The 26,958-nt window shown below is 56.4% G+C and overlaps 1 protein-coding gene across 7 annotated transcripts; it reads left to right on the forward strand.

Moving 5' to 3' along the window:
* Window positions 1–563: 563 nt before the first annotated feature.
* Window positions 564–26,671, forward strand: FLOT2 (flotillin 2). Of its 7 annotated transcripts, none has more exons than XM_075518311.1 (14): window positions 564–724; window positions 828–946; window positions 1,776–1,899; window positions 1,977–2,288; window positions 13,264–13,345; window positions 16,217–16,307; window positions 22,663–22,786; window positions 23,208–23,326; window positions 23,770–23,883; window positions 23,976–24,095; window positions 24,525–24,739; window positions 24,946–25,129; window positions 25,284–25,433; window positions 25,613–26,671. In XM_075518311.1, exons 1-14 carry the CDS (start codon window positions 598–600, stop codon window positions 25,649–25,651), a joined length of 1,920 nt encoding a protein of 639 aa, XP_075374426.1. In that variant the 5' UTR covers window positions 564–597; the 3' UTR covers window positions 25,652–26,671. The 7 variants fall into 7 exon arrangements, with proteins under 7 accessions (XP_075374426.1, XP_075374425.1, XP_075374427.1 ...); XM_075518310.1 differs by lacking the exon at window positions 16,217–16,307 and adding an exon at window positions 18,169–18,259 and having other exon boundaries at window positions 565–724; XM_075518312.1 differs by lacking the exons at window positions 828–946; window positions 16,217–16,307 and adding an exon at window positions 18,169–18,259 and having other exon boundaries at window positions 565–724; window positions 2,014–2,288.
* The last annotated feature ends 287 nt before the right edge of the window (window positions 26,672–26,958 follow it).

Consider the following 26,958-nt stretch of genomic DNA (forward strand, 5'->3'; position numbering starts at 1 on the left):
AGGAGCCCGAGCTGCGGGGAGGCAGCCTGGTGTCCTGCGTGGGGCTGTGGGAGGACGGTGGTGGTGCGGGATGGGGACGGGAAGGTCACAGAATCACGGAATGCTTTGGGTTGGAAGGGACCTTTGAAGGTCATCTCGTCCAACCCCCCCCCTGCAATGAGCTCCATCAGGTCCAGCCTGACCTTGAATGTTTGCAGGGATGGGGCATCTACCGGCTCTCGGGGCAAGAGAGGTGGGGTCTGGGGCTAGGGGTGACAGCCTGCACCCCTCGCCCTCTCCAGGCAGCGGCCGCCTCTCCCGCTGCTCGGGGTTTGGGGGCGGGAGGCTGCGTTTCCCACGCCTCGTCCGTCCGTCCCCGTTCCCCCCCCCCCCCCCCCCGCGTCTCTGCTCCGACCCGGGGCCACGAATGCATCTTGCCCGCAGACAAAGGCCTTTGCAAACCGCTCCCCGGTGCCCATAACCCCGCGCTTCGCTTGCGAAAGGAGCGGCTCGGCCCCTTCTCCCCGTCCTTCCTCCCGCCCCGGGGAGGCGGGGGCCGGCTGCCGGGGCGGGGCGGCGCGGGGAGGCGCCGGTGCCGGTGCCGGTGCCGGTGCCGGGATGGGGTGGGCGCTGCTGGGCGCCGGGCTGCTGCTGGCCCTCTACACGCTGCTCCGCCACGGCCTGCGCCGCCTCCCGCCGCCCCGCGCCCGCACCGCCCTGGGCGGCCGCACCGCCATCGTCACGGGTGAGCGCCGGGCCCGGCCCCGGTACGGAACGGCCCCGGTAGGGTACGGTAGGGCCCGGCCCCGCGCTCACCGCTGCGGGCTCGGCTCTGCTCCGCTCCGCAGGGGGAAGCGGCGGCATCGGGGCGGCCACGGCGCTGGAGCTGGCCCGCTGCGGGGCCCGCGTCGTGCTGGCGGCCCGCAGCGTCCCGCGGGGGGAGGCCGCCGCCCGCCGCATCCGCACGGTGAGCGCCGCGGCACCGGCACCCCCCGGGGCACCCCCGTGGGACATCCCCGGGAACCCTCGGGGACCCCCGGGACACCCCCGGGCACTCCCATTGGATACCCCTGGACACTGCATGGGCACCCCCAGGACACCCCCATGGGCACCCCCAGGAAACCCCCATAGCAGCCCCCCGCACCCCAGGGGCACCCCTGAGACACCCCATGGGACACCCCTGGACACTGCATGGGCACCCCCAGGAAACCCCCATAGCAGCCCCCTGCACCCCAGGGACACCCCTGGACATCGCATGGGTGGCCCCGGGACACCCCTATGGGCACCCCCAGGAAACCCTCATAGCACCCCCCAGCACCCCAGGGACACCCCTGGACACTGCATGGGCACCCCCAGGAAACCCCCATTGCACCCCCCCGCACCCCAGGGGCACCCCGAGACGCCCCCATGGGACACCTCTGGACATCGCAAGGGCACCCCCAGGACACCCCCATGAATACCTCCGGGAGACCCCCATGGCGCAGCCCAGGACACCCCCATGGGACATCCCCAAGCACCCCAGGGGCCCCTTCGGGAGACCCTCGGGACACCCCAGAGCACCCCCGGGGATGGGCACCCTGCACCGCGGGGGCTGCACGGGCACCCCCAGCCCAGGCACGGGGCACCCCCGCCCACCCCTAACACAGCGCAGCCCCAGGGCACCCTGCAGCCCCCCTCACCCTGGGCCAGATCCAGCCCCCACAGCACCCCCCCCCCCAGCCCCCACCCCGGGCAGGGTGCCCCCACCCCGGCTCTCCCCCACCCCGGCCCTGCCCCAGGCCGCGCTGTGCCCGCAGGAGACGGGGAACGCGGAGGTGCGGTTCATGCAGCTGGACCTGGCCAGCCTGCGCTCGGTGCGAGCCTTCGCCAGCGCCTTCCTGCGCCAGGAGCCCCACCTGCACCTCCTCATCAACAACGCGGGTGAGCGCCGGGACCCCCGCCCCATCCCCCCTGCGCCCCCGGGGCACCCACCGTGGGCTGCAGCGTCTCCTTTGCAGGGGTGAGCGCCGGGGGCACGACGGAGGACGGCTTCAGCCTCTCCTTCCAGGTGAACCACCTGGGCCATTTCCTGCTCACCCAGCTGCTGCTGGAGCGGCTGCAGAGCTGCGCGCCCAGCCGCGTGGTCATCGTCGCCTCCCGCGCCCACTGCGCCGGCCGCCTGCACCCCGACGCCCTGGGCCGCCCGCCCCCCGGCCCGCTATCGACCTTCCAGGACTACTGCGACAGCAAGCTGGCCAACGTGCTGCACGCCCGCGAGCTGGCCACGCGCCTGCAGGGCACCCAGGTGACGTGCTACGCCGTGCACCCAGGTAGGGACCCGGCTCTGCGGCCCGGAGCTGGAGACGGTGGGACGGGGCGGGCTCGCCGTCAGCATTCGCGTGAGGTGTGCTTTGCGTGGGGCGTCCCTTTGCGCGGGGCGTCCTCTGCGTGGCGCGAGCTCTGCGTGGAGCAGCGGCAGGCTGCACGGCACGCTTTTTGCACGGTGCAGCCTTTGCACAGAGAATTCCTGCACGTGGAACATCCCCTCGCACGGAGCGTCCTTTGCATGGCGTCTCCCTTTGCACAGAGCATTCCTTTGCACGGAGCATCCGTTTGCACGGAGTATCCCTTCGCATGGTGCAACCTTTGCACAGTCTCCCTTTGCACGGTGCACTTTTTGCACAGTGCGCCCTTTGCATGAAGCTTCCCTTTGCACGGTGCGTCCCTTTGCACAAAGCATCCCTTTGCACGGTGCGTCCCTTTGCACAAAGCATCCCTTTGCACGGTGTGTCCCTTTGCACAAAGCATCCCTTTGCACAAAGCATCCCTTTGCACAAAGCTTCCCTTTGCACGGTGTGTCCCTTTGCACAAAGCATCCCTTTGCACGGTGCACCCTTGCCCCCCAGGAAGGCCACAGCAGAGCTGCCTGTGCAAAGGCCGCCCTGGCGCGGCCACTTCCATTTCTCGCAGCAGAGCAACCGGCTCCCGCACGGGCCCTTCCCCGCCGGGAGCCGGGCTGCGACACGGCCGCTTCCCCTCGCCCCAGGGTTCGTCAACACGGAGCTCTTCCGCCACACGCCGCTCTGGCTGAAGCCGCTCTTCCTGCCGCTGGTCTGGCTCTTCTTCCGCGACGCAGCCGAGGGCGCCCGGACCTCCCTGCACTGTGCCACGCAGGAAGGCCTCGAGCGCTTCAGCGGCCGCTACTTCGCCGACTGCCGCCTGCAGGAGCCGTGGCCGCCGGCCCGCGACGACCGGCTGGCCCGGGCGCTCTGGGAGGCCAGCGAGAGGCTGGTGGGGCTGGGGGGGACGGGGGGGAGCCCCTCGCCAGCCCCCACCGATTTCGGACAATAAAAGCGACGGCGACGAAAAGGAGGAGGCCGCCGTCAGCTCCTGCGCGGCCGCGGGTCGGGACGGGCGCGCAGCGGAGCTGCCCGAGGAGGCAGAGCGCGGCCCGTGCGGGGCCCCGGCGGCCGAGCGGGGGCAGCCCCGGATTTGGGAGGCGGCAGGGGCCGTGTTTGCGCGGCAGGCTCGGCTTCCTGCTCCAGCACGGCTGGGTCCCGCGGGCCGCGGCGTCCCCCGCGCGACGGGCGCGCGCGCCTGCCGTCCCCTGCGCGCGCGCGTGCGCAAGCGATGCGGTGCGCCCCGCCTTACACGTGCAGCAAAGCTGCCGCCCTGCCTTGCAAAGGCACGCACACGCTGCGGCACAGCACGCCCTGCCTTGCACGTGCACGCACGCGCTGCAGCACGCACACACACCCCGCCTTGCACACGCTGCAGCGCAGAAGCCCCGCCTTGCAGGTGCGTGCGCACAGCCCCCTGCACCGCAGTGCACACACCTTGCCTTGCACGCCCGTGCACACACTGCAGCACACACATGCCCTGCCTTGCACGCCCATGCACACACTGCAGTGTGCATGCCCTGCCTTGCACGCCCGTGCACACACTGCAGCACACACATGCCCTGCCTTGCACGCCCATGCACACACTGCAGTGTGCATGCCCTGCCTTGCACGCCCATGCACACACTGCAGCACACACGCCCTGCCTTGCACGCTCATGCACACACACGCCCTGCCTTGCACACCCATGCACACACCGCAGCACACACACGCCCTGCCTTGCACACCCATGCACACACACGCCCTGTCTTGCACGCCCGTGCACGCGCGGCAGTGCGCACGCGCGCGCCCCATGTTACCGCGCGCGCGCGGGCGCAGACACGCGGCACCCAACATGGCGGCGGCGGCGGCTCAGCCCCGCCCCCGGGGTGCGGCGCGGCTCCGCTCTGACCTTCCCAACATGGCTGCGCCCGCGGGTCGCGCCCGCCACGCACGGCGGCGGGGGCGGGGCGGGGCGGCGCGGGGGCTTGTGGGAGCGGGCGGCGAGGCGGTGGCGGCGGGCGCGGGGTGGGCGGCGGCGGCGGCGGGGGCACGATGGGGAACTGCCACACGGTGGGGCCCAACGAGGCGCTGGTGGTGTCAGGTACGGCCGGAGCCTCGCCCGGGCTGGGGGGGACCCTGAGGGGATTGGGAGGGAGGGGGGGGGCCTTGTAATGGGGTCTGTCAGGAGGGGGCCCCGGTGGGAAGTGGGGGGTCCTGGCTGTGAGGGGAGCTTCGGGGGTTGGGGGGTCCCTGTCATGGGATCTGGTGTTGGGGGGGGTCCCCTGTCCTCAGGGGGGGCTTTGGGGCACTGAGGGGGGACCCTGCGATGGGAGAACCCTGGGAGGGGTCCCTGGGTGCGTGTCCCTGTCATGGAGGGGCACTGGGGAGGGGCCCTGTCTTGGGGGGACCCTGGGAGGTGGTGGGGAATGGGGGGCCCTGCCTGGGGGGAGTGTGGGATCTGGGGTGTGTGTTTGGGGGTACCTGCTGCAGGGTGCCCAGTGATTTGGGAGGGGATCCCCTGAAGGAGCACTGGGATGTTGTGGGGGGAGGCCCTTCCTTGAGGGGGCACCAAGGGGGTCCCTGTCATGAGGGAACCTTGCAGCGTGTTCGGGGGGTGTCCTGCTGCGGGCAGGCACTGGGGTGCTGGGGGTGTCCCTGCCAAGCGGGTACCCTGGGGCGGCGGGTGGCTCCCTGCCGCGTGGACCCCGGGTCTCCGGCGTGGGGTCCCTGCAGCGCAGAGAGCGGTGGGCGAGGTTGCGGTGCCGGCAGCACACCCCGATGCTGCTGCTGCTTTCGGATGATGTCAGGCAGTGGCACCGGCAAGGCTGCCGGGCTCTGGGCCGCTGCCAACGGCCTTTGGCTTGGGTTGCCAAGAAGCCGTCCTGTTCCTGGGGGGCAGGTTGGCTTTCCTGGGGAGGGGGAGCCGGGTGTGAGCATCCCACTGGGGTAGAGAGGGCAGCCTGGGGCAGGGCACCACGGGCCTGTCCCTGGGTGCCCTTCTCACCCATCGTATCCCACTGCTGCTTCCTTACTAGCAGGTCACCTGGTCAGGCGGTGCTGACACTTGGACGCAGTCGATGCCTGTCAGATACGTGTAATGTTATCATCAAGTGAGCTGGCTGCTTAGGTTAGGGTTAAATAAACCAGAAGTGAAATCCCCTGTGTCTGATTCAACCTGTAGCTGCTTCAATACTCTGCCGAAGCTCCAGAGTGCACTTTGGCGTAGACCAGGCTGCATGCAGACAGGACTTAATTACCATTAGGTGATGTAACGGCTTGCTGTAAGGGCTGGACGCTTCACTCTGTGTGACAGGCTGGGGCCATGTGCAAGGTGATAACCAGGTTAGATACAGATGTTTGTCACTTTGTGTGCCCTCAACCATGTTCCATCCTTTCTGTCAACGCTGGACTAGTTTTGTGGCAGGTGCTGTGATGCTCAGACCTAAACTCACCTGGCAGAAAATGCGTGTGAACGCGTAGGATGTGCTACAATCACAGCTCTGCCATGCGTGTGAAACTACGTTGTTGTTTTTGGAGCCAAAGCCTCCATCGGGCTGTGGCGCTTGCTTCTGGCCGGTCTGTTATCAGTTCATCTCTCTTGGATAACAGACCTGTTACGGGAATTACTGAGGAGATGCCAGAAGCAGGCTGCAGTTTTGGAAACAAATACGCCCGCTGTGGCGGCTGCTTCTAAGGAGTTACAGACTGCACCCACCAGCTGCCTGGAGCAGCAGTATTTCTTGCAGTTTTCCTGGTCTTCTCCACATCTCTGCAGTTCCCAGTTGGGATCTAGAGCCGATGCTGCGCTTCCCTCCAAAGAGACCCCCGTCAAAATCAGCGCCGCTTGGTGAAATGCCACATCCGGCAGGAGGAATCGGGAAGCCATGCTCCAGGTGTGCCGGGATGCCCTTTGGTCTTAAAAGCTTGGTTTCGTTTGTGTTCAGCTCTGAAGTTTATGAAACGTGGCTTGCAGGATGAGCCAGCAGGAATTTGTGGCATCTGCTTGCCGTTCCAAGCGTTACGCTTTCCCGCAGCCGGGAGCAGCGAGCCGAGGACACTCCTTGATGTACAGCCGTGTTCTGGGAAGGGAGTGCAAATCACGCCAGGCTCTGCGAGTCAGAATTGGGTTCGGCGCTGCCACCAGACGTGGGTTTCCTCTGTCACGGCCCAACGTGGTCTGCAAATGCTTGCTGTCTCCTGAGAGCATAGTTTCTGAGCTTCAGCAGCAGCCTGAGAGGTTGTGGGAGTTCTTGCAGAGCCCTGCAGCTTCTCCATGCTTATGTGCAGAGTGAACGCCAGGGCGTTAGTGGGAGGCGTGTAACTACAAGCACTTGTAGTTCCAGGAACTCGAGCCATATCTCTCCAGGGAAAAGCAGAGAGGACCTTGGGGGCCAGCATTTATTTGCGTGATATTAGGTTGGATTTGGGGAGAGAGGGGGAAAGGAAGAATAAACCAACAGCAAATAATATTAAAAGTAGGCTTTTGGCTTGCAGTCTTGAATTGCCTTATAATTGTTATTTGAAAGACTTCACTTTGCGGGAAGGCGCCTCCAAATCATGAAGCTGATTGGAAAGTTTTCTTTGTTGTAAATTTAGCCTGTGCCCCTTGAAGGAAGTTTGGGTCACATGCCTCCCCTGGCTTGTGGGGTTTTGCTGAGGAGTGGTGTTCTTTCTTTTCACTTCCTTGTGAGACACTTGAGTTCCTCCAGTGCTCAAGGAGCAGCCGGCTGTGCCTTGGGAACATCTGTGTGTGCGCAGGAGCTTCGTAGCCTTATTTGGGAAGCTGCTTCCCGGGCATGGGTCAGCACTCTGCTGGCACTCGTGTCCTTCCCCTGTTGAGCAACACCCATCTCCTTCTAAGAAACTGTACTCGGTTAGCCAATCTGTCAGTGAAATGTAGAGCCCAGGCTTTGTAAGAATGCTCCACAAAGCCCTACGGAGGCAATGGTGGTGTCTCTGGAATGCGGGTCTAACTCTGATGGAGTGTAGCGGTGCTGGGAGCCTCCTGATGAGGTTTGGTGCAAGCTGTGAGGAGGCTTTGACAGGTGCCTGTGGCCCATCACTGAGTCCTCTCCAAGCGCAGCTGGAGCCAGTTGAGTTTTCAGGGAGATACACAAAGTACCTGTTCATCCTGATATCCGAATGTTCCCACCAGCTAAATAGGTTGTCTCAGATGCGTAATGCTGGTTTTGGGTTACACTCTGGTTGAATGCAGCTTTTGTGGCTAAGGATCAATCTGCTATTTTTGAAATACAATGCTATAATATTTCTGCAGGGTCTCATAATAAGGAGATGTAATTTCTAATAGCCCTGCTCATCCTACAGTTCCCATAAGTACATGGTGTTGCCCGAATCTCTATAGTTGGGGCATGTTCCTTCAGGCTGACGAGGGCTGCAGGGTGGCACCACGCAGCAATGGTCCAGCAGCTTCAACGTGAGCACCTGGAGATATGTGACAGGGGAAGGCTGGCACAGCCCACCGTGTTTCAGGGTCAGCACAAACTGCTGTTTCAGCAAAAGTTCAGGATGTGAAAGGAGGAAAAAAAGTCAGGGGAGTTGCAGCCTAGTCAACCTAGCTTTATAGGAGAATACTGAAATAGATATGTTGCTCATAAACACCTAGAAGAAAACGACCAACGTGTATTTGCCGAGTAGGAGCCGTGCCCAGCTAATCTGACTTCCCGCTCAGGTGGGTTAGCACTGCGGGGGATGAGGAGAAGCAGCAGGTAGTGTACTCCTTGCCTTTACCAAGGCTTCTTATACTCTTACGATTTCTCAGAATTCAGCTTGAGAAATACCATCCAGCTCAGTTTCTCAAACTTTAGTACAGCACCCTTTGGGGCTCCTTGATCTCTTTCGAAGTAAAAGAAGAGCTAGCAGTTAATTCTAGTTTTGAGTAAACATTTCCTGCCGCACCCCAGCAGTTGGGTAGTTAACCCTTCCAGAGCTGCTCTAAGCTCTTGCATCCTGTTACTGCATCCTTCTTTTTCCTGCAAGAGGAACTGGTCATGATTTTTGAGCCAATGTGACTGTGCTGTTTTTATAGTACTTCTCTAAGCTTTGAAAGCCTGAAATAAAGGCTTCTGGAGGCTCTGCAAGCCCTTCCTGCAAGAGAAGTCTTGCAGTCCGCAGTCCACAGTGCGAGGAGGAACTGGTTTCTCGGATACTATAAAATTAATATGAAACCGCCTGGAAAACCCTTGCCAGGGAGCTTGACAGTGGCTCACTGTTCAGCTGAAAGGATTTATCAAGTAAATTCCTTGTTTTGGCTTGGATAATGGAATCGAGAATGTGCTTATTGAATTTGCAGATGGTACTGAGCTGGGAATGGATTCGAGAGCTTTGAAGAGCTGCATTAGAATCAAAACGAACTCAACAGATTGACCAAATGGTCTGAAAGAAATACGATGCAGTTCAATAAGAAGAAGTGCAGAGAACTACACTTAGGTGAGAGCAGTCGATTGCATGAAAACGGAACAGGAGGAGAAGGTCCAGGCCGTGTCCTGCAGAAAGACATGGGGAGCAGCGAGAGCCTTCTGAGACCTAACGCTCGTGGTGGGGCTGATGGCATCGGGGTTGTCCCTCCACTTCCACCTACAGGCCTATGTGACGCTGGCTAGCTGCAATTCCAGTTCTTCAGCCTCAAAAGCAATGTGAGTTTGTGGGAAGGAGTAGGCAGCTTCAGCTGGGTTTCACGTGAGGTTTTGCCCTTGTCTGCATTCGTGCCTTTGGAGCCAGAGTTCAAAATGGTTCCCCAGGATTGAGATCCAGGTATTCTACCTCTCGCACCAGGCAAGCCATACGGAAGACGTCCAGTGGCACTGATTGTCATCTGCCAGGTTTAACTGAGTGCTCCTGCAAAGTCAGGTTCTTCATTTTCAAAATCTTTCCCCGCGCTCGATTTCATGCTGCTTGTGATGCTCAGTGGTTGCTGTCCAGAGTGCAGCATCGCAGCTTGTCTCAAGATTGTAGCATGAGATTGCCGGTGCTCAATACGGCTATTCACCGCTTGCACAAAAGGCAACTGATGCAGCTCCTCTGTGATGTTTCCTTCTCGGGAGGTAGTTCGTCAGCTTTTTGCAGGTGGTGGGGCTCAAGCTTTCCCTAGTCAGGTGCTTGTTAAATCTCCAAGACTTGCAAATTACTCTTCAGAAAGCATAGCAGGAGAAAGAGGTGGACAGAATAGCCCCAGGGCTTTCCTTTTGCCTTCCAAGGGGAATTCTGGGGTAGTATCTCTGTTGTGTAGTAGTTTTGTTGTGTAACTTCATTGTGGTTTGTCTTCTCTGGGTCTCTGTTTACAAGATGACTTAAACTAAATGTGTGGTTTTAGCTCGCTCTGTAGCATTGATACTCATAGCTTAGAATGAGTCATTTTGATACAGATTACATCCAAAAGAAGCTAGCCAGCATAATCTGCTTTCATCTGCTGTAGTGACCATCAAAGGATTTTATGGATTCAACTCAGAACCCTGCCATCTTTTAAAATTAATTTCTGTTAACCTTGTGCCATTTCTGCATGTGGACAAAGCCTAATTTATATGCACAGTAGGGCCTAAGAACCCAGACACTGACTTTAGTCTAGACCCTGCTTTATTACGTGAGTTTCTTTCTGTATGCCTTTGCCTTTTTCTCTCCTCTCCATTAAGTCAGTAACTGTTTTCAATTATCAAGTTTTTCCTTGTCTTTCTGCACTCGCTTGCTAGCACCCCATGACATTTCTCAGCACGGGGCTGTTTTTCTAACAAACCCAGCTTCTGTCTGACTGGACCGAGCTGTTTATTCCCAACTTGGGCGATGGGTCCTTCTGGAGGAGGAAACTCCAGCACCAGATTGCCCTGAACCGAGACGTGAAGGTGCAGCTCTTTCTATGCAGGTGAAGGCAGCAGTGACTGCTCTGTTCTTGTGTTCAGCCTGCAACAGTCTCTGGGAAGGAATATAGTTATCGAGTTATCGTAGCAGCTGGTTTACCACAACCTGATTTCTGAATGCTCACTGATTCCTGCCAGAATACCGCCTCATTGCCTCGAGTTACCTTGGGAAGCAAACAACACAGAGCTTGTTCACAACCTCAAATTGTCCCGGCTTTGATGTTTTGAGCCCTGTGTCCCCGTAACTGTTGGGGCTGCTGTTCTTCCTTGCGTGCTGTCCGTCAGGGCAGCAGCTTCCTGCATCTGCTGAGAGCTCCATTTATCTACAAACTTCCAAGCGATTAATGTCATTTCATTAAAAAAAAAAAAAAAAAAAAAAAAAAGACGACGTGCTTTCTCCTGGCTCTGGGAATTCTTGCTTGAACATGGGACCCCTTTGTTTGGGAAGAGGCCAAGCTGGACGGCAGCTTCCCGGCTATGAATCCTCTGTTTGTAGCGCGCCTGGCTGCCATACACTGCCCCGGAAGAGGCACGGTAGATGTTTGTGGAAGCGATGGCCAAGCGGCTGTGAGACCCAGGCTGCTAGAACAGTGGGCGTATTATAGCTGGAAAAGGCAATTTCTCTGCCAAATCTCATTGTGCAAGAGGGTTTATTCTTTAGCCTTGCAAAGATTTCGCTTTGTTGGTTTCTTTTTCACTTGTTCTCTGAGACTTGGGAAAGAGGCTGCGGGACTGCAATGGAAAATGAGCGTTCAGCTCATCTGACTTGTGTTACCAGGACGGAGCTCTGCTGCGCTCAGACGTCCGGCTTGCATGAAAGCAACCAGCTGGCATCCCACTCCTGTTTAATGTGTTCGTTTTCCCTGTTTTTTCTTATGCTTTGAACATTTTTTGACATGTAATCTAGCTTAGTAAACTGTGCTGTGCAGCAATGTTGTGTAGCGCTGGGAAGCAAACATGGGGCTCACTTTGGGTGTGATAATGAGTAAGGTATTTCCTTGCATTGCCTGCAGAAGAGAAGAAACATCTGTGTGGAGAGGCACATTCTTGTAACAACGGTGGGTTTAGGGTGCAGAGTTTTCTCAGAACGTTATTATGAAATGATTACCAGAGGTTCAGTAAAGACCACATAGACCCTGTGAAATAAAATACCTTTCTGTGTGGAGCTGCTTTTCCTGACTGCCAGGAACACCTCCCTTCCTGTTCTTGGAAAACAAGGGCCTGGCTAAAAGGCTGAGCTAACTGGGCTGACCTCCTCCAAGAAATGTTAAAAGGCATTGCAGTTAATGTGCTGCAGGATATTGTATCATCAGCCTCTGTAACTCCTTGCCTGGCTAAAATAGCCTTCCAGCTACAGGAAGAAGCTATCCAGAGGCTGTCTCGGAGGTGACAGGAGAATATTCCTCTAGGCTGTGGAGCACAAGAGACCTGAAAAAGTGTATAAATCCATTTCCCATTTGTGTTTACTTCTTACTGAAATCGGAGGGTGAAGAATTGTAGATGGGGCTGATCTGCTGGTTTATAAAAGGCATTGCATGAAAGCTGGTGGAGCAGGTGGTGTCTTTAGCTGATAGCGGAAGATGGCCAAACGCTTGAGGACGGGGATGGATGGGGAGGACAGAGTCTGCTCCTGTGGCCCAGGGGACCCTGCCGGCACACTGGCCTGGATGCGTGCTGCCTTTGCTTCTCCATTTTGACCTATTGCAACGAACTTAAACATCATCTCTCTTTCAAGAGCTGTCTTCCGTGGCCGCTCTCTGCCAGCTTCATAGTTCTCCTTTTCCCTTCCCACGGTGCGAAGCTCCCACAGCGCTGCAGCCACGCTGTTTTCCCTGCGTGCCTGCTCTTCCTCTGTGCTGGCTCTGTCTTGCCTACGTAGATACATCCCGCAGGGCTGAAACTGTGTCTTGCTCTGTTGGTACAGCGCTTGCCTTGCTGAGGCCCTCGGGCACTGCTGTAATAAGTGTGATTATGGCTAACAGACCAGGGAGGGACTGCTGGCTTGATCTGCCTGAGAGACGGCAGCTCCGAGCCCTGCTCCAAGCCGGGGAGCTGCAGAGCTCCTCCCTTGCCAGGCATGAAACCTAGGGCTGGTCGCTGGCAGGGTGCTCTCTTGGAAGGTTGCAGGTTTTTATTCCTTGAATCAAAGATGTGAAAATCCAGACAGCATCTTCTGGCTTCACTGGGGTCTTAAATCTTAAATGTGTCAGAGGAGTTCTAGAGGCTGCGTGAACTCTGGGTGCAGCCATCTCTATGATGGACCATGAAAGCCTCAGGTACCGCATGAGCCAGAACTAGGAGATGTTTTGGGGGAGCTCAAGGGTTCTTCCCTTTTCCAACACAGACCTGCTAGCTTTTTGATGGGTTTAAGGGTGGTTTGTAGTGTGGGTGAGGGAAAGGAGATGGATTTCTTACATGGCTTTCTATGATGGAGCTGGTGCATCACAATTAAAGATACTGAAGCACATGCTTACAACAATCCTGTTTGCTAAAAATGCTTAAACTGCTTAACAAAACTAAAATAAAACCCTGGTTTGAAATACAGTTGCTTTCTGTGTGTTATTGTTCGTCACACTGAATTATTACAAATACTATTTTCCAATTTTATAAGGCAATTCCAAAAAAAAGGTTGCCTTTGGGAGATTGCCATGTGAAGCCCATGGAGGTGAGGAGAGCGTTGGGTTCCCTGGTGGCCGGCTGTGTTATGGCTGACTGAAGGGTGTTCCAGGGCTGCTGTGGATCTTGGAAAGAGTTTTCTGTGTTCATTATATATCAGACGCTGCAAAGCATGCTTGGATTCTTCTGGGTCATGTTGCAGAGCTTGGCTTGGTAGCACCCGTCGCTGTAACGTGGCCGAGCCAAAGCGCTTCCCCTGCTCCAAGGGACTGGGGGAACCGATGACCCCCCCCAGGATGCCCTTTCCTCAGCACCCAGGGGCTGGGCAGGCTTGTTGTGAAGTTGTTCTGCTCGTGCCTCAGTCTGCAGGTTTTTCCCTGGCTGAGAGCAACGTGGGTGTGCGTAACCCCTACATCTCTGTGCTTTCTGCTGTGCTGCAGGTGGCTGTTGTGGCTCTGATGTAAAGCAGTATGTATACGGAGGCTGGGCCTGGGCTTGGTGGTGCATTACTGACACCCAAAGGTAAGGAAACCCCCATTATTTGTGATTTTGGAGTACGAGTTAGGCAAAGCCATCCCAGCGGGGCTGTCAGCAGTATCTTTAGGAACATGGGACTGGGCACTGCATATGAAATCATGGATGAGCATCAGCCCAGCCCGCTGCCTTTGGCTGTGACCAGCTCCTAGTCCTTCGAAGGAAGGCTGCCTTGCGTACAGCGCTGCAGGTTGGACCGCACTGACGGTTGGGACTAGATGATCCTAGAGGTCTTTTCCAACCTTTATGATTCTAAGTAGCTGGAAGGAGCAACGTGTGCCCTGTGTCATGCCTTGAAGCGTGGCGAATGTAGGGCCACTCACAACCTCACAGCTTCTGGCCGTCCGCTGCTTTGAGTGATGGGGCTGAGGTTGTCCAGGCCCCTGCAGGAAATAACCCTGTCATTTCAGCCTTACCTGACAGTAAATGATGACCAATGATGTGCAAAATAAAATCACAGGATGGGGGAGTTCTATGCTGACTAGTTTTGTGGGGACAGCTGGGTATCATAGTGCAAAAGACAAAAAAGAAAAGAAATCCCATGCTTTCAGCTGAAGTACTTTTCAAATGGCCTCTCTGTCCACACCGTTCCTCAAACCCAAGGCAATCAGACTGGGTTGTTTTTTCCTTTTTGGTTGTTTTTGAGTTGCCTAAAACCCACCAAGCTGAGAGGGCCATAGCCTGGCTGGTCAGTGTGTTTCTTCCTGTGCTGGGGAAGGCGAGAGCCCTGCTCTCCTCTGCTGCCTTTGCAGCGCGCCGCAGCTACGAGGCTCTCGCAGAGGTGCTGGGCAGCGGGGCCGCCGGGCAGGCTCATCCCTGAGTTCGGAAGAGGAGCTGAGTTCTGCCCAGTATGGCCCAGACCCTCCCCTAGTAACAAACACGTTTGTGGCATGCAGTGGGCCAGTGCCCCCTCCTGCTCCTCAGGTCTCTTTTTCTAAAGATACGCTGACTGCTGTCACCTTGGGAGCAGACTGTGTTCCTATTTAAAACCACGGGATTTCCTTTCTCTCCCTCTCCTCAGTTGTAGATTTTGCTTGCTGCTTCTTACCGTGCTGGTCTCTGAACTAACATGTTGTGATAGTGCTGCTGTCCTGCTAACGTAGCTCTTTGTCTTTAGGATCTGTGGGAATGTTACTCTCTCCTAACACCTCCCTCGTGCTCACCAATGCAGGTTTCCTCCATCTGTGTGAAAAATAATAGGGAAAAAGGATAAAGACGTGACTTTTGGGTTTTTGCACTGAGTGACGGCCAGAGGTTGTAGTTAACCCTTACTGCCTGATCTTGCCACCTCTTTTCCCTGTTCATGTGTTGCCACCAGCAGACAAAGTGAGCATGTTGCTGCCCTCGCTCTGCAGATGATACACTACCATAGCTGCTGTTCACCTGGGGGTCAGGCAGCTTGCCTTGTTCAAAGGGGTCTTGGCTGCTGCTGGCAACTGACTCACGACAGCTCTCAGGTCCTCTCCCAGGTGGCTGGTACTCAGGATTGCTACGAGAGCCTACTGTAGTGCTCCGGCTGCATGAAGAGGTCTCAGCTAACACCTGCTGCTTTAGCCCGGGCTCTCCAGCGATGCTCGTACGAGGTAGGAGGGGAAGGAAAGGCCAGGCCTGTGGGCTCAATGCTTAAGAACTGCGTTTGATCCAGACAAGCTTCATTCCCAAATTTTTGTGAGGCATCTTGTTGGGAGAACTGTTGATTTGAACAAACGGTTTCTGCTCCTCCTCTTGTTGTGTGAGAAGCCCAGAGAGCAGTGCAGGACCTTGACCTGCCGTGTGCAGGAGATAACAGATGTATTCGGGAGGCTGACTTATTAAGTTAAGCAAAGGCTGAGTCCAGGGCCCAGAACTGCTTGCCAGGAATGAGCTGTCATATGATAGAGGTCTGTGCATTATTTAGCAAACGGGGCTTAGCCAGCACCCAAACAAATATTTTACTTTAAGACCTATACCCCCGGTTCATGCCATGGGATATAGGGCTTAATTCTCCTTTTGAGAACAGAGCCTTTCCCAAATACCATAAGCCATGCCACAGATGGAGCCTGCTGCATTAACGTGAAGAGTGAGGCAGATTTCCTCCTCCGAAATTAGGACATCTTTTCTGGAACTGCCAGTGCTGAAAGCAAGAGAGGCAGCAGCAATTGTGTTGCTGTCAGCGGCATCCTGCCAGGTAGCACTAACCTGGGAACAAAAGGAACAGTTAGAGCTGGCGGGGTGCTGGGCTCTTATCCTGCTGCAACCTTGAGGACTGGAAAAAAAAAAGAAGAAAAATCCTGTCCCTCTTCAAGGGTCAGAAACAAAAGCAGTGAGAGAGGCAGCTCGGTCTTACATGCCTGTGGGGGAACCAAATGGTGTTATACAGCTTCTCAGGACAGCACTTGGAAGCACCTTCTCTCATCAACGCCTTAGCCAGGGGTGGATAGCCAAGTCCCTGGCATTTTCATTTTTCTGGCCCCTCTTAAATGTTGACATAGAAGCATCTAAATTATTACAAAAAGGAATTTTCTATGTGTGAAGTTTACTCCAACAGAGAATTCCAGCCGACTCCAGGATGGCAGTCCAGGTGGGATACACTGTTCAGTTGCATCTGCAGGGACTTAGGGGACGCAGAGTGGAGACAAGCCCCCAGCCTCTTCAGCCTCATTAAAAGGAGCAGCTGGATGCTGTAAACTCCCTGCCGCGACGAGGGAAGCTGGTCTGGTCCGGTGTTACGGAGCCCTGGGAGTGGGCAGTGGGAAAAAGGCAAACCGAACAGGGAAAAGCTGAAACCTGAAAGTCTCGTCTGTCCTTTGCAATGAGTGTCTTACTCTCTGATAACTGCTTTGTATATTTGCTGTCCTACCCTTATTCCTCGCTGCTCAGACTGTCTTTGGAGGTTATGACCATCCTCTGTCGCTGTGAGAATATTGAGACGTCGGAGGGGGTCCCACTGTACGTAACAGGGGTTGCACAGGTAATAATCCACCAGCTTCCTAACATCGTGTCTAACTATTTATCCCTCTGTTTTGAGCAGCAGCAACAGCAGCAGCAGCAGCAGGATAACATAAAAACTAATGGTTTTCTAATGGGACAGTTGAAATCTCAATACCTCTCCTTCCCCTTCTCCGGCGCTTGCCCTGGGGCGCACTCCACAGTTTATAGGTAATGCAGACAGATGCATACTTGGCAAATTCCAAATTCAGCATTGCTGTACTGGCTCCTTCTGATAACGCTGCAGACACTTGCTCCAGCTGTAACCCTTTCCTTGACAGCACTGTTTCCATTGTGCGCTTGGTGGAGAGCAGAAGGGCATCTGCTTTTGTGTGGAGCCACAGGCAGGCCAGGTTGGGTCCTGTACAGGATTCGGAGCAGGTGGGAAGGCAGGTTTTGTGCCATTTCAAAAGGAAACCTGTACACGTGTGGGGAAATTGCAACTGTACCTGGCTCTGCAGTTTTGCGTATGGGTTTCCACTCAGCCCTTCTTCCTCCGCGTGGAGACAGTGCTCATTTTGGATGTTGTCACGTTTGAAAGTACAGCACAGAGACCTTGGATTAGTCTCAACATACAGGACTAGCGATTGCGCCGTGAGCAGTTATGAATCAGTGTAACAGTAATTACCAAACATCTCTGTGACTTGCCAGCTAGGAAGCAGCACAGTATTGAAATTAAATTCAAAGTATAGATTAGGTCTTCAGAAGGCTAAAGTCCTGCACTAGCTGATTAAAGCTGTGAACACATATGGCAAAAAATGCCTGTGCATGTCCTGGACAGTGGGATCTGTTTTATCAGCTCCCAGCTTGCCTGCCAGTTTAATTAGGACAGTGGCCAAGGCAGGCATGAACTTGCAGAGGTACGTTTCAGCACCTCCAGCCAATCCTGGAGCGATTCGGCACGCATGCAGCAGCCCAGCACGGCCCCTTCATGGTTCAGATGTTTGACCTAATGTTCGCTGACACAAGCTCTCTGCCCTGTGGCTCCCTGTCCTGACTCCCAACACCTTCCCGGCTTGTTATGGCTGACACAAGAGCCAGGCTTTGCTTCCTGAAGCAGAGCCTGCCGTGGCCAAGAATGTCTCTTGTTTTACCAAATCAGGACCCACAGATTGCTGGGTCTGGCCAAAGTACCTCAAGCCCACCTTGGGTAACTGAGAAAGCTCTGGAGCTGCAGGATCTGTTCCTGGGTGCCTGATACTATACAGGCCTGGCCCTAAAGAGTTGGAGACTCACTTCTATTTGCCTTTGGGTCACGGGACGCAGGAAAAATAGAGGGAGAGATGAACCAGATCAGGGGGTAGGTCTGTGTTAATGCTAACGCAGCGAGGGCAAAGGCAGGGCTGCTTCTTGCAGCATCAGTGCTGGGTTTTGCCAAGCACCAGGGCTCCCGCGGGGGTGGCAGTGCGGGGCGGGCAGGAGCATCCCAGGTCCATGCTGTGCTTTTAAACCAGTGACACGAGCCAGCGAGAGCACGTGCTGCCCCAGCGTTGGGCAGCGTGGCACAGCGAGCCTCTGACGGAGGGCCCTTGGGGGTCCCAAAGCTGCTAGCTTCTGGCCACCTCGCTAGCCCAGCAGAAGGGAAAGGGTCACGGTATCGTTTCCAGTCTGGCTCCCAGCCTTTCTCTGCTGATAAATTGCCTTTAAGCGTTATCTGAAAATCCATTTCTTGGCCAAAGTCACTTGTCTGTCTCCGGTCACAGATGCAGTCCCTTGGCTGCATACTGCACCTGTCTTACATTACCTGTGATGAGTGCAGCAGGTAGCCTGGGGCAGGAGATGCAAGGGGAAGAGCTGAGTGTGTGTTACGTGGAAACGTGCAAATATTTTACGTTTTTTGGCAGGATTTCCCTAGAGATAATGACGTTACAGCCCAGGTGTGAGGACGTAGAGACGGCGGAGGGGGTAGCTTTAACTGTCACAGGTGTGGCACAGGTACAGTAACTCCAACACATCATTTCAGGAATGCATGTCTCTAACTTACGTCTGGTTTTCCCCCTTAAGAGGTTACTGTTGTCCAGGAACAGAAGCCAACTGCTCTGAAACAAACCCTTGTACAAAACCACACTGTCCTCGTTGGTTCAAACACGCTACAGCATGTCCCGTGTTGTGAAGGGGGTTGTGACCTCTCCTCCTCTCCCCAAAATCATTCCTCTTTTTCTGGTGTCTCATTTGTCCACGTGGCAAATGAGGGGTGTGTGGGTGACTTGATCTGTTTGTGAAACACCGATGTACCACGGTGCCCTGGGAGCTGTGTGTGACCCTGCAGGACTGAGCCATTCACTCTTGCGATGGTATTGATCATTATGTTGCTTTGGATTATTAGTATTAGCACACGGACCCTGTAATTCTTCATGGTGAGTTAAAGCTTAAAGAAAGAACTTGGTCCCTCCAGGCACTAAAATTTGTGTATAAAATTTCTGGCTTTAATTGAATTTTGATTCTCTTGAGCTTTCTTATACGTGAAAACCAGCTCTTGCTGCTTGTGATAGCACACTTCAACACCTGCATTTCTTAGACTCCGAGGTCTGCTGCCCTGATAGAGTCTGTCCTTGCGACCAGGTCCTGCCTTGGGGAGGATGCTGGGAAGAAAATGTTAGCTTTCGACTGAATTTGACTCCTCAAATAGGCAGCTGGATGCTGTGATTCAAAATTGCTCCTGACAGCTCATTGTGGGTGTATAAAACCAAGATAGCGTTCTCAGAGTGCACACAAGGCTGTGGTCAGTGTGTGTCCAAGGCACGTCCAGGTCTGTTGTTGCAGGAGAGGTGACTGCCGCGTTCCCTGCGGTGAGCAGTGGAGGCGAGGGGAGCTGCCGAGTGACGCAGTGATGTGACCAAAATCCCACGTGCGTCCAAAGCCTCCCCCCAGGGCAGAGCACCGTGGCCGCTGCAGCCCTTTTAAGACCAAACCCTTGACAGATTTCACCCAGTGCTTTCCAGAGCAGCGGATTCCTCCCTAGGTTCATTGGTTTGCTCTGAACTGACGTTGCAGAGGAGGTGCGTGCTGTGTCTGTGTGTAACTGAGGATATGAATTCAGCCAGGAGCGGTTTCTGGATTGTCGCACATGGCAGAAGGGCTGGGCACGACCGTGACTCAACAGCGGATAATCCATCGCCCTGCTGCTGTTGGGGAACGTGGCTACGTGCAAGAGCACCAGCATAGGAGCCAGCATCTTGCGCTCGTCCTGGCTCTAACTGGTGGGAACCAGCATCCTTGTTTTCAATTTTTCAGTTCTATATATCCGTTTAGCTGCTAATGTGTCACATAACCACAGTGGTCTTTGCATGGTTGGCAAAAGGCATGCACCCATCCATGTCCCTCCTCACACACATTTCGTAAATCTGTAGGTTTTTCCTTCTGTATTTGGAAAAGGTATTTCTGTGAAGCCAGCATTCCTTTTTGACTTACTTTTGGAACATCCTTCCATTGCCTGCAAAATGGTCTAGGTTGGGCAGCACGTGGTAGCAGAAGGCTGGATCACCAGGTACCTTGATTAAAAATGCAGCTCCCAATTCATCTCGTTCACGTTATTCTCTCTTCTCGCTGTTCATTTTTTTCACTGTCCAATAATTTTAAAGGTTTAGGGTTGTGAGATGCAGGGAATTACCATGCAGAAAGCAGGCTTGAGGCCGTTGGGGACGTGCGTGGCAGAGATTGCCTTCATTTTGCAGAAGTACTTTGGAGGCAAACATTTTTCTTTTAAGACTTTGTGCAAAGAAGGAAAAAAGCACACAAATTATTACTAGAGAAACACCTTTTAAAACGTTTGCCGTAATAATAGAAGTGCTTAATGTGCATAAGGGTGCTGTTCTTTTTTTGAAGAGAGATGTAATGAGTACTCACCAGTAGCCTCCTTCCTGTGTTGGCTGGGTGCTTGGGCTGCGCTGGGATGCTGCTGCCTTGGGCCACGCTGGGCTTCGTATCCTTCCGTAACATTTTTCTGAGCCTCAAGCTAATTGGATTGTCTCTGCTCACCCCTCGCTGTGATTGCAGCTGGCTGGAGCTGGGTGCGGCAGTATCGATCCTCCAGATGGGATTGTTTTATAGAGGCTCTGATTTCCTGCCAGCTAAACTCTCTCTCTGATGTGAACGACATTTGAAGAAGCACCAAGCGTTGCAGTGCCCTGTCTGAAATACTGGAAACGAGCTGAGCGCAAATTGCTCAACTCGGTTTTGTTTTGTGCAACCTTTGCTTTGTAGGTTGACATCCATATTGAGCGGATAGCCAGGCTCGTTCGGGCTGTCCAGGGTTTACTGGCATGGGCAGGCTGCTGGCTGGCTTTATTCACAGAGGCTGAATCGTTCCTTGCTCCTGTTAAGTACCACAGGGACTCTCTTAACGAGCATCCCGCTCCGTGCTCTTACTGTCCTCTCTGTAGCTCCCGAAGGGTGGGGATTGTTTAAAGAGGTGGAATTGCTGGCAGATGCACACCATAAACATCGCTGCTGAGTCTAATTGATTTTGGTGTTTGCAAAAACCTCCCGTGTGCTGCGAGATGAGCCTTGTGCAGGGCCCGCGCTCCCGGGTGCAGCTGCATGAGCAGCTCTCCCAGCTCCCCCTTGTGTAGAGAGTGCACGCTGCTGGCCCGGGGTGCAGGGACAAGAAACCGCTGTGGCCTGGCCCCATAAGCAGCCCAGAGGTCTTGGGGAGAAACCAGAAGAGGATTGTCACGCTTGCCCGAGATTCAGTTTGGCGTTTTGACTGGGAGACCCAGCCTGAGAAGCAAAGGTTCAGAAGCAATAGGCTCAGCCCAGGTTGGTGTTTCTTCACGTTACTAGGGGTAGGGCTGCGGCAGCTGAGTCTTGGTCATCTTGCCGCGTCCAACACGGTCCACCTCCAGTCCCCTTAGAAGGTGGTGGCCGGTCCCGGTTGTCCTGCTCTCTGGGAGTGCCGGGGCCGGGTGCTGCAGTTCGGCTCCGGAGGTTAGGCTGCAGGGTTGTTTCAGACTCGCGGGCTATCAGACCAGGCTTTCTCGAGAAATTGTCATGTTGCTTTTGCCAGCGCTTCAACCCTGAAGAGCGGTCTTGTAGGTGTCGGGATGAGGTCTCTAGGCTGTGAGCCCATCGAGAGTGTGCTCTGGGGCCCTCGGAGGGCCCCTCTGCTATGCCTGAAGCTTTGGAGGTCTCTGAGCCAGGACCATGCTGGCATCGCAGGTAGCAGCAGGTCCAGCCAGGGCCCTTGGGGCAGGAGGCACTGCCCAGCCCCGATGTCTCCATGAGAGGGTGCTGTGGGACCCGCTCAGTGCCCAGAGGTCCCAGCAGAGCTGTGTGGCTGGTGTGGCCCTGCTTCCTTCCCTGGTGCTGCCAGACACAGAGACGTCCCTGTGTCCGGGCTTCTCCTGAGCCCTCAGACTGGACCTGGCCACCAGGATCTGTCATGTTGATGGGTTGTAGCTCCTCATAGCTGGGTCCTGTAGAGCTCCATGAGCACACATCTCCTGCCCAACATACCCCGTAGGGATTTTTAACCCACTTTGCGTTTAAAAAGGTAGCCCCGTGACCAGCAGGACCATCTTAAGACCCTGGCTTGTTGGGCCTGGGGATGCTTTTATGTCTGGCTCTGACTGTGAGAGGTGAAAGCAGCGCTGGGGCGGCTGTGTCCCACCGCTGGGGATCGTTACCAGACTGACCGCGCGGAGCGGGACAACCAGGTCCTGGCCGTGGCACATTGGGGTCACCGCAAAGGGCGGCTGGGAGCTGCCAGCCACGAGCAGGACAAACCAGCGTGCTACGGCCATCTCGTCTCATCTCTCCTTGCAGGGAACGCCGAATGGAGCCCCTCCTCCCAAGCATTTCAGACCCTTGGGCATTTCAGACCCTTCCTTGTTCTCTGCCTTTCCTGTGTCAGAAAAGATATTTCTAGTGAAGGAGGAGGAAGAGAAAGGTAACGAAATGGCTTTTGGCCAGGGTTAGTAATAGAAAGCCCTCTCCTCCTAGGTCTGGTATCGGTGCAGTGGCTGAACTGGTAGTTCAGGGCTCTTTGGTAGAGTTTTCATGCGGTGGGACTTGCAGGGCCAGGTTCTGTCCCCACGTCACCCAGTGGCCTCTGCTGTGGGATAGATGGCTGCAGGGAGCGCCTCTCCACGCTGAGCTGCAGTCGGGGTTTGGAGAGGTGTCTGCCCCGGAGGGCTCTCCCCAGCAGCAGTGAGCGGGGGCTCGCTGGCTGGTCCGGTGGGCTGGCTCAGCACGGTGACAGCTCAGCGTGGTCCCTTGGAGCATCGGTAGCACAGGGGCCTGGCAGCCTGGTGGTGGTACTGCTGCTTCTGCTGCTGCTGCTGCTGTTGGGTGCCTGTCCCTCTTCAGACAGTCCCTTTGGTTTTGTCTCCTGTCTCTAGGTGAAGATAATGACCGAGAAGGAGCTCCTGGCTGTGGCCTGTGAGCAGTTCTTGGGGAAGAACGTGCAGGATGTGAAGAACGTTGTCCTTCAGACGCTGGAGGGGCATCTGCGCTCCATCCTAGGTGCGGAGAGGCTCACTCTCTTGAAGGCATCTTGAGTAGCTTTCTCCCTTCTCTGCTGGCTGGTCCCAGCAGTATTGCCGCCACCGCAGCAGCCACAACGTGTGCTTCCTCTTCTCACTGCGGAGGTGGCATCTTAGGTTGTTCCTCCCCTACAGCAGCTCCTGCTGTGTGGCTGGGTGTTGTGATAAATGAGTTTTCAGTGCCTGCAGTAACAGATGTCTGAGTCCCCGTGGGTTACAGGTAGCACATGTGCGTGGTGGTTGCGCTTGTGAGACTGAGATGTTGAGCCTGGGCAGAGGATTACGCCCTTGTGCCCAGACCTGAAGAGATTAGGGGCAACGAGAACGTTGCTGAGCTTAGATCCACACCGTTGTGTGTTACCTGTTCCAAATAAAGCGCTTCGCCTTCCTTCGCTCTGCAGGTACCCTGACAGTGGAGCAAATCTACCAGGACAGGGATCAGTTTGCCAAGCTGGTGCGGGAGGTGGCAGCTCCCGATGTGGGTCGCATGGGTATCGAGATCCTGAGCTTCACCATCAAGGTACACCCAGACATAGGGCGCTGCGCTATGGGGCAGCCGGCAGCGCTGTAGAAGCAGCACAGCAGAGCCTGGCCGTGGCTCCTCTGCTGCAGCTGGCTGAAAGGCTCCGGCTGACAGCCTGCCCCAGCCCTCCGGGAGTTTCCATGACAGCTTCCACAGCGTGTCCTGTATCCAGGCAGCTGGGCAAAGAGCACCCGGTAGCTGCCTCTGTAAACACGGCTCGTGGAGAGAGCTTGCTGATAACCGAGCCTCCAGGGAGCCGGAGGGAAGATGTCAGGAGAGCCTGCCTCTCCCTGTCACGCCTGTTTCTGTTTGGCAGCAGGCTGACATGGCTCGTTCTGACCCCGGCATAACTGCACGAGTGGTTGCTCTGAGCTCCAACAGGAGGGGAGCAAGATGGAGTCACTCATTTCAAGTGGTTGTGACTGATCTTCCCTCTCCAGGATGTCTATGATAAAGTGGATTACCTGAGCTCCCTGGGAAAGACTCAGACTGCGGCTGTCCGAAGGGATGCAGACATCGGTGTGGCAGAAGCCGAGCGAGATGCTGGCATTCGGGTGAGTCCAGAGACGTGCTGGGCTTCCCCAGAGCAGCCTGTTTTGCTCCAGCTGTACACCCTGGAGCTCTGCTGTCTGTTTCCTCTCTGCAGGAGGCAGAGTGCAAGAAAGAAATGCTGGATGTCAAGTTCATGGCAGATACCAAAATAGCAGATTCCAGACGGGCTTTTGAATTGCAGAAAGCTGCCTTCACTGAGGAGGTCAACATTAAGGTGAGAGGTACCCTACTTCTGTTCTCTGCCTGGTTTGTGGTGGTGTTGGTAGCTCTGGGACTTGCTAGCTTCCTCCTCCTGCATGTGTTAGGAGAGCTGGAGGTGGAGAACGCAGGTTTCTATGTCACAGTGTGAGCTCCTTGCAGCAGATTCCTCTTCTGTTTGCAACAGTTAGGTGGGACTAGGAGGAGGTGGAAGGATGGGGAGGGTCATCTAAGCAGAACCCGGAGCTGGTTCAGCTCAAGTACTGTGGGAAGAGCACACAGGGAAGGACAGCAAGTGCGGCTCCGAGGATAGGGACGTCACCTCTCGGTGGAGGTTTGGTCGAGAGTAGGAGCCACGTCTGTTTTCAGGGCCTGCCAAGGGTCCTTATGTCTGTGCACAGGAGATCATGGCCAAGACCCCTCTTCTCGTCTCTCCCGTGTGCAGACAGCGGAGGCCCAGCTGGCCTACGAGCTCCAGAGCGCCCGGGAGCAGCAGAAGATCCGCCAGGAGGAAATTGAAATCGAGGTGGTGCAGCGCAAGAAGCAGATCGATGTCGAAGAGAAAGAGATCATCCGGATGGAGAAGGAGCTGATAGCCACTGTGAAGCGCCCGGCCGAGGCCGAAGCCTACCGTATCCAGCAGATCGCCGAGGGCGAGAAGTGAGTGAGCCTGTGACCTGGTCCAGCCCTGAGCCCGGCTGCACGCTGGGTCAGGGGGAGGTGGAAGTGGAGTGCGGCGGGTGCTGCGCAGAGACCCAGCTCGCGGGCTCTCTATGGGGCAGGCACGTGGCTGACGGAGGGAGGGAAGCAGCGCGGGGTACGCTGCAGGGATCTGGGCTGCTGGAGGGCTGGGTTTCCCTTTCCAGGGTGAAGCAAGTCCTCATTGCTCAGGCGGAGGCAGAAAAGATTCGCAAGATCGGAGAAGCGGAGGCCTTTGTGATTGAGGCCATCGGGATGGCGGAGGCTGAGAGGATGAAGCTGAAAGCTGAAGCGCTCCAGCAGTATGGAGAACCTGCCCAGCTGGCTCTGGTGCTGGATGCGCTGCCCGAGGTGAGGAGGGAGCAGCTTTGTGCAAGTGGTGGCGAGTTGCCAGGCTGGGCCAGGTCTCCTGGGGGCACAGAGAGGCCCCGTGAGCTTGGCCAGCAGGCTGGCGAGCAGCTCCTTGGCTCTCTGCTCATCCCGCCCTCCTTCCCTGCCTCGCCAGATCGCTGCCAAAGTGGCTGCTCCCCTCTCCAAAGTGGACGAGATCGTTATTCTCAGCGGAGAGAGCAGCAACACAATGTCCGAGGTGAACCGTCTGCTGGCCGAGGTCCCCGCCTCCGTGCGTGCCATCACCGGCGTGGATCTCACAAAGGTGAGCCGGGCACCGGCAGCTGGCAATTCCTGCGGCTCTTAGGGCACAAGGACTTGCCTGAAAACTTTCAGACTCCTGGGGAGCCCCTCCTTCCCCAGCCCGGCCCGGCCGCAGAGTGCAGGCAGCTCCCTGCCTCCCCCTCCTCCAGCCCTAACAGCTTCTCTCTTCCCCTCCTACAGATTCCCCTGATCCAGAAAGCCACCGGGGCCCAGGCATGAGGCTGGCCAGCCCAAAGCTAGTGAAGATCACTCCCTGTTATGCACTCAGACATCAACTGCCTTCAACACGTGGGAATTCCTTTTATATCAAAGACAATTGGAGTTTCATTTTTAAGCTCTGGTGCCTTATTTTGTAGGGCCAGAAAGATGCATGTCCAGTCAGCTGCTCTTTTTATTACAAAGGGTGGGAGGGGATTTATTTTGTAACTAACTGTATATTGTATCAGGCCCGGGTTTGGATCCGATCCCCAGTTACGACTGGCAGCTTGTCTGGTGTTGCAATCCCGGTGCCTCGCTGTTCTCTGTCCTCGGGCGGCCGCCCAGAGCTCGGAGCAGAGGCTCGGCGGGACGCGGAGCACGGAGCGTGGAGCTGTAGGAAGAGAACAGCCAGGACCCACCTCCCCTGGGCTCCCTGCCCTCCCGCAGTGACCCTCCCGGGCACTGCCCAACCCCTGCTTTGCACACAAGCTCTTTTTGTGGCTGGCTTTCCCCCCTCTGAGTGTCTCGCCCACAGGGCCCCTGCAGTGCTAGCAGTCCTGCCCAGGCTGGGCGTCCCGGAGGTGACAGTCACCCCCTGGGAGGGTGACAATCGGGCCCTGCTACTGTGTGCTGCAGTCGGTGCCTGCTCCCACGCTGCCTTCCCTCGGGCAAGTTTCCTTCTGGGATCTGGAGGTGGGAGAGCTCGGAGTGGGGTGACGGAGCATTGGTGGAGGGAGCCCAGCTCAGCCCCGCTCTGAGCCAGGCTTGGCAAGGTCCCCCCACCGGGAATGCCAAAAAGTAGCACTGTGCCAAAGCCACCCGTCCTCCGAGAGGGAGGCGAAACGGCCGAGGCCGCTGTCCCCGAGTGCTGTGGTGCCTCTCACCCCTGACAACGACCAAAGCCACAGGCCCGAGGGACGCGGGAGGCCGGGCAGGGCACTGCGGTGGGGACAGGCTGCTCCAGCGCCGTGGCCTGTACAGCTGGCCGGGGACCAGCGCTCCTGGCCCCGAGGCTGTGACAAGCAGCCGCGCTGGCTGGGGGATGCCTCGGCAGGCAGCGCAGAAGCCCCTACCTCCTTCGGTCCCCCTGCCTCTTATGGCCGGTGGCTTTGCTGCCCTGAGTGACAATGTGAAAGCCGTTGTCCCCGTGCGTGTCCCATACTCCCCACAGTGCCACCGGGGCCCTGCGCTGGCCCGTGCCCCTTCCCCGCCTGTCTCGTTGCCGTGCTCAGTGTGGCCGCAGCGGCCAAACCCACGCGTGAAGTCAGCCTGGCGCTGCTGCGGGGTGGTGACCTGCGCCGGCACCGCGGGGTGCCGGGGGTCCCTCC

The sequence above is a fragment of the Mycteria americana genome, chromosome 15 (assembly GCF_035582795.1).
Source record: "Mycteria americana isolate JAX WOST 10 ecotype Jacksonville Zoo and Gardens chromosome 15, USCA_MyAme_1.0, whole genome shotgun sequence".
NCBI lineage: Eukaryota > Metazoa > Chordata > Aves > Ciconiiformes > Ciconiidae > Mycteria > Mycteria americana.

What these genes read in the sequence shown, in the direction of transcription:
- FLOT2 (XM_075518311.1), top strand. Translation starts at nt 598, where the DNA reads ATGGGGTGGGCGCTGCTGGGCGCCGGGCTGCTGCTGGCCCTCTACACG. An exon ending in GTGCTACGCCGTGCACCCAG is followed by an intron (nt 2,289 to 13,263) that starts GTAGGGACCCGG and finishes GCTGTGCTGCAG; the next exon opens with GTGGCTGTTGTGGCTCTGAT. An exon ending in TGCATTACTGACACCCAAAG is followed by an intron (nt 13,346 to 16,216) that starts GTAAGGAAACCC and finishes CTCGCTGCTCAG; the next exon opens with ACTGTCTTTGGAGGTTATGA.